Raw genomic sequence first — 6,988 nt, 5'->3', positions numbered from 1 at the left:
ACAAATTACAGACATGGCCAATTCGCACGGGATTAAGATCACAGACAACCCCCGCAATTATTACAAATTACTAGAAGTCACCAGGTAATACTTATCACGTGCGAATAGGGCTATAATTGGCATGTAGGTACAATGTTCCTTTTAGTCAACAGAATGTCTAAAGAGAACCATCTAAATAAAGTGTTACCCAATTTAATAACTGAAAATCTTAGTTCTTAGTGCAAAATTACAAGCATGGAAGTTATGAAACATTTGATACCAATCTCTCATTTGAAAGTCATGTGTCTAGTATCTGTAAAACTGCATTTTTCCATCTTAAAAATATATCTAAATTACTCCATATGCTCTCAGTGACAAATGTGGAACAGTTAGTTCATGTGTTCATGACCTCAAGGCTAGATTATTGTAATGCTCTACTGGGTGGTTGTCCTGCACGCTTAATAAACAAATTACAGCTGGTTCAAAACGCAGCAGCTCGAGTTCTTACCAGAACCAGGAAGTACGACCATATTAGCCCGGTTCTGTCAAAACTGCACTGGCTCCCTATGAAACATCGCATCAATTTTAAAATATTGCTGATCACTTACAAAGCACTAAATGGTTTAGCTCCGCAGTACTTGAGCGAGCTCTTAACGCATTATAGTCCTTCACGTCTATTGCAATCTCAAAATTCCGGCCAGTTAATAATACCTAGAATATCAAAATCGACTGCTGGCGGTAGAGCCTTCTCCTATTTAGCACCAAAACTTTGGAACAGTCTTCCTAACATTGTCCGGGAAGCAGACACACTCTGTCAGTTCAAATCTAGACTAAAGACACATCTCTTTGACCTAGCATTCACATAATACATTATAGACTTCTATAATTCAGTGTTAGGCTGCATAGATTAGGTCAGCTGGAACCGGGAACACTTCCCATAAATCGTGATGTACTCGTTACATCATAAGAAGAATGGCATCTACGCTAATTTTAGTGTCTTTTGTTTATCCCCAGGTTTTCCCGCAGCCTGCCGGATCCAGGCCGTATCCAGATCTGATGAAGGACCTGCGCCTGGACCCAATGACAACGCAGTGCTGAAGTGCCAACTAGTCTCTCCCTATGGAGGATCCCTTTACCACTCTACAGATAAAGCGTCGTCGGGAAACTCAATTCGCGTATCTACCCCGAATTGATAAAATAAAATAAAATTCTGTATCAAAACTATAAGGAAACACCAGTACTTTGTTTAGGCTTGGTTTGTAGGGAATTCCAAACCTGCGCACATATATTCAAACGCACATAACTATAGAACCAATTCTTAATGCGCATGTGAACGCCATCAGCGTTTCTCACAGGTTCGCGTTTAAAGTCTGTGTAGAGAGAATGGTGTCGTCTTAGCGCCCCCTAATTTAATAACAAATGATCGTTGTGACGGAATCAAATCAATCAAAACTAACTTTAGCTGGAAAATAACTTTATTAAAGAACCGCTATAAAGCCAAAACAATCTCTGTTACCTTAAATTATACATTTATCTCTGTAAAGCTGCTTTGAAACAATCTACATTGTTAAAAGCGCTATATAAATGAAGATGACTTGACTTGACTTGACTTGATTTCAACATTTCCACTTGGTCTGGTAACAATACTTTTGTTTTGTTTTTTTTTACTTTTTTTTACGAGGGTTACCCAGAGCCTCTATAAACTCGACAACTCATCAGCAATTTTTCAATTTCGAGTCATTTGGCACTCAGTTACTATGGAAAAGCAGAGACTCTTTAATATTCACATTATCACACAAGCATTCTATAAAGAAAAAAACAGCAGATTCATTATATCTGAAGCTCTGTAGACATATCAATACAAATGATTTCAAACGTCATGCAAACTGAAGCATATCTCCCACTTGCTGCATCGGGGGAGTTAAAAAGCACTTACTAAAAATTTCACAGGAGTGTCAATCTCAGCTCCTGGAGGGCCACAGTCTTGCAGAGTTTGGTCCCAACCCTGCGTCAACACACATAGTTGTAGTTTTTAAATAAGCCTGAAGGACTTGATTATCTAGATCAGGTGCATTTCTTTAGGATTGAAGCTAAACTCTGCAGGGCTGTGACCCTCAAGGAACTGACACCCCTGATTTAGGACCTTGTCAACGTCTCTGTGCAGGAGTAGGAATAGCAGGATACAGGAGAAAACCAGAAAAGGTGGAGTCGTTGGTATTATCTGCATACACTCCCCCAAAGCTCTCGTCTCCATAGATCTGCAGCCATACCTCATCTTCTGCCTCTAAACGCAAGATAACAGAACCTGATGCCTGGTCCACATTGCTTTCCTGGTACTGGTCATAGGTAAACATGATAGCCTTGTCATTCTTGTAGAGACCGACTTTAGCATCTTTTGTGTAGACGGTCAGATGATAAGTGAAGAAGTACACCCCTGGCAGAACGCAGCGGAACTTTCCGGAAACATCATCATAGTGGTGCTGGTCGTTGTAGAAGAACTTGTTGAAGCGGATTGGCACATTGGTGGTGGGAACCAGTTCTTTGAGACCTACGCTAAAGGCTGAATGGTAAGACAAGGCACTGTCCCCGCGGGCTCCTTTCAGACCTGGGTTCCCAGGAAAGCCTCTTGGTCCAGCTGGACCGACATCCCCTTTCTGTCCAGGATCTCCTTTCTCACCTACTTCACCTACAAACCATAGAAACATTATGTACTGTTGCTGGTGTACAACTGGATGAACTGGATTGTGACAGCAGAACAGCAGAAGATTCATTTGTACCGTGGGCCAAAACCTATATCCCTAACCCTACCCGATAAACACTTTATTCTATTACATACCAATAAGGCACTTTATTTTCACTTTTCAAATATTTTCTTCATTTTTATTTAAAATAAACGTTGTGAATTGCATCAGCATAAGCTAAGCTTTACCTTGAGCACCTGCTGTAATCCTTTCTCTCACTGCAAATATTATAGTAATTATATTTTTTCTTAAAATAAACTTTCTGATCTGATATGCAATGGGAAAAGAATGGACAAATTCAAACTCAGGTCGATCGCATAAAAAGCCACTCACCTCACTCTCCACGTCACTGCTTCTGTTAATAGACAGGTTTCTTTTGTAATTTTTTGTCTAGTCCAACCAGACAAAGTTAGTGTAAATAGCTTTTGCCAACAAAGTGGGCTATTTGCACTTAGCTTACATATACTCTGTACATAGCAAATAAAGCTTACATTGATTAATTTACACGTTTTATTTTAAGATCTTTGTAAAAAAAAAAAAAAAAATTAATTAAATAAATTCAGTTGATTCACTTGCATTACAGTTTTTCTCAATTGCTAAAACACAATTTCTGAAACCTTGCTCCTTTTTCTGAAAACATTAAACACAAAACCTCTGACTCCTCTTGCAAAATGAAACTTTCGCCTCGTTCAAAATCAAACCATAAAACAAAGTGATCAAAATGATATACACTATCAAGCAGTCAGTAAACAATACACCAAAAAACAGAAAACACATTGTTCAAAACATGTACTGTAGTTCTCGAAAGATATCTATGGACTGCTATTCTGTTTGTAGACTTACCCGTGACACCTTACTGTACCATCAAAAAGTTCATGGAGAAGTACATTTTTAATCTCAAAACAAAATTCATATTTTTCCGACATTGTCTTTTGATGAACGAAAACATGTTCTATCATAGTAGCTCAAAATTGATCAGAAATTACTACTCTGCTTTCTCTTTGCATTTTTTTTGTTTTCTTCCTCCTCCTTGTACCCCTATTTTTACAGTACTGTACCCTGCATCTCACAAACTTGTCCTTTGTCTCTGTGATACAGTAATTCTTGTTCTTTGTTGATATGAACCTGCAACCAGTCAAAATCTATTGAGCAGTCAGTACTGTAAACAAATGACACTGTTAACAATGTTCAGGGCCATACAATCTGTTCATTGTACAGTATACAGCCTACAATGCACTGTACTACCAACGCATTCTCATCCTAGGGCGTCATATACTGACGCTTTTGACATTTCGTCTACATCGAACGCACATGGCACCCTTTAGCTTCAATATGACACGCACAGAGCTTTGTTCGGTTATGGGTAGGTTTAGGTCTGGGGTAGGGTTAGGGTTAGACCGCTAGGAGGCGCCTTCTGGCCCATATCTATCTGCGTCTCATATTGACGCTAAAGGGTGCCATGTGCGTTCGATGTAGACAAAATGTCAAAAGCGTCAGTATATGACGCCTTGGGTTGAGAACGGGCTGGTACTACAGTATACAATACTAAAAGGGACAAAAATCAAAGGAGTAAACATGTGATCAGTGTGCTTCTTCTTGTCTTTGGGCATCATTTGAAAGAGGTTAAATCAATTTTGAGTGGTTGTGTTCAATCAATGACACATGTGTTCTCTATTTGTATTTGATCGTTGCTACTTGTGTTTACCAGTATGGATGACATGTGCATTAGAGTGCAGAATGTGTTTTGAGAATGAGAATGTATTTAGAGTTTTGCTGAAAAGTCTAAGTGAGATCTGCAAAATGTGTTTTACCATGTGACATGGTTTAAGGTATTGACAACAGACTGCACAATTAGCTAAATGAGTTCAGGCAACCGAGAACTTTATTCAGCCAATGGGTTTTAGTGTTTTAGCGATTGAGAAAAACTGTAATATAGTCTGATATTTTTTTCAGCTGCTTTCGCAGACTTTCATGGCAGCAGATTTTCATAAAACTCAGAGTTTGTTCAACTAGCTTTGTGAAACCAGCTATTGGTGAGGTCATCATAGACGGAATGGGATTTCAGAGGTGAAGTTCCAAAGTTAGCAAAGTTCCAAACTGTGTAAAGAGAGTTTACTCTAACCTTTATCTCCTTTCTCGCCCCTCGGTCCATCATGTCCATCTCTGCCGTCTCTCCCAGGTTTTCCACTGTGCCCAGGTGTGCCAGGAACGCCTCCCATCCACATGGCACATGGCTGTCTATCATCAGGTTGACTGACATCTGTCCCCGGACCCTCAGGCTCTCCTCCCTCCTCTGCCCCTTCATCCATTGCTATTTGCTCCAAATCTTCCTCTAATAGGTCTTGACCTTGACCAAGTCGTCCAATGAGAAGGATTCCCAATAAGATCTTCCAGAGTAGAGTCATACTGATGTAAAAAAAAATATTCAAGAATTTGAAAACCATGTTATCCTGCTACAAAAACGATGTATAATACGTCTTATATGACACTTGAGATGTCACACTTCACAATTTGTAAATTGTTTGACTTGTTGTCATGAAGATTGTACAACACAATATTATAACCTAATCTAAACTGCTGGAAGCAATTGGCGTTGGAAATGCCAAAACATTTTAGTGCCATGTCAAACCAAACACGTTTGACATTTTCTTTACTGATATAGAGGCATTTTATTAAAGCAATGTTATGAAAAACTGTCTTTCTTACCTGGTCTGTATGTTTGTGTTCCTCCCTAAAGCACAGAACAGTAAGAGCAACCACTGAGCGACACAACTGCCTTTGTTGGAAATGTACTGACATCACTGAGGGCTTTCTGAACTATATTTATCCAAGTCTAAATGTATTTATGGCTTGTTGAACAGCAGGCCACTTAATTCAATCGGATTCTAGTCTGACATAAAGAAGGGCTTCTTTTCTGTTATATTTATTAACACTGGTAACACTTTTACCAGTGAGGTTAATCACTTTTACCAATGAGGTTAATTAGTTAACATTAGTTAGTGTATTAACTAACATGAAATAACAATGAGCTATACATTTGTTACAGTATTAATCTTTGTTAATGTTAGTTAATAAATATTCATTGTTTGGTCATGTTAGTTCACAGTGCATTAACTAATGTCAACAAATACAACCTTTGATTTTAATAATGTATTAATACATTTTGAAATTAATATGAACTAAGAATAATAAATTGAAGTATTCTTCATTCTTAGTTCATGTTAACTAGGTAGTAGTTAACTAATGTTAACTAATTAGCCTTATTGTAAAGTGTTACCATTTAAATTCTATGAGTGAGAGAAACAGAATTATCGAGTGTCATGTCGAGTTTTCCTTTATCCTTTATTGAAATTTTATGACACAGCACTGAACTTGCGTTCAACAATTCTCAATTGTCTTTTCATGAACACAGTTCCAAAATACAGAGAATAAGAGTCTAAATGAAATAATAAGTAATAAATTGTTGTTTATATTATTAGAAGTGTTAAATCCAAAGTTGTGCATTTAATGACTTTACTAAATTGTATTGTTTCTGTAGATTAGTTTCTGTAATTGCCTGTAGCTAATAGCTTAATTTAGTTTCCTCAGAACAGGCTGTTCTGTCACATTCAGAAAGTTTGGTTGGTAAAAACCAACCAGATGGGGGCAGTGCTTGTTCATCTGGTGTACTTTCATACACAATCTCCAGTACATTATCAACCATTACCTTCTCTATCCCTTAAAAAAGCATTATAAATTCTAGCTTTGATCGGCTGGAAGAAGCAAAAGCTCCAGACCAGCTTGTAAGTGCACCATATGCTCATAAGCTTGCAGACCTGTAAATCTAATGAAGTTATTAATAAAGCATCGAATATGCATTATAACTCACTTATGGCACCAAATGTAATTCCCTTTTTTTAATTATTTAAGTTATTTGTCTAAATATTAAATAATGGAAGCAATAAAAATGTATGCACTCACTGCTTTTGTCTTCTTAATAGCTTTAAAAGTGTTCTAATAGCTTTTTTTCTTCTTCTATAAACTAATAAATAAACAAACAAACAAACACAGCAAAGTCATTCAGATTGGATTCTTTACCCTAAGACATTATTAGAAATTACTAGGATTTGTGAAACCTCTAGTCTCTCCGGTCAGAGCAACAGATCCAGTAAAGGTAAGTAAATTATATTACTAAATATTTTATTAAATGTGATAGTTCTTTTATTTAATTAATACTTAATTATTTACTAAAGTAAAGTAAGAATAAGTAAGAATAATACCATGTAAGT

At 37.2% G+C, this 6,988-nt stretch overlaps 1 protein-coding gene across 1 annotated transcript; it reads right to left on the bottom strand.

The window, feature by feature from the left end:
• Window positions 1-1,433: 1,433 nt before the first annotated feature.
• adipoqb (adiponectin, C1Q and collagen domain containing, b) lies at window positions 1,434-5,517 on the bottom strand. Its single transcript, XM_079876459.1, has 3 exons — window positions 5,427-5,517; window positions 4,843-5,126; window positions 1,434-2,665 (listed from the first exon to the last, which is right to left on the bottom strand). Exons 2-3 carry the CDS (start codon window positions 5,123-5,125, stop codon window positions 2,127-2,129), a joined length of 822 nt encoding a protein of 273 aa, XP_079732585.1. The 5' UTR covers window position 5,126; window positions 5,427-5,517; the 3' UTR covers window positions 1,434-2,126.
• Between the last annotated feature and the right edge of the window lie 1,471 nt (window positions 5,518-6,988).

This window comes from Squalius cephalus (assembly GCF_949319135.1).
Source record: "Squalius cephalus genome assembly, chromosome: 7".
Taxonomy (NCBI): Eukaryota; Metazoa; Chordata; class Actinopteri; order Cypriniformes; family Leuciscidae; genus Squalius; species Squalius cephalus.
Note: the sequence above shows the minus strand (reverse complement) of the source record. Positions and strands in the feature narration are given on the sequence as shown.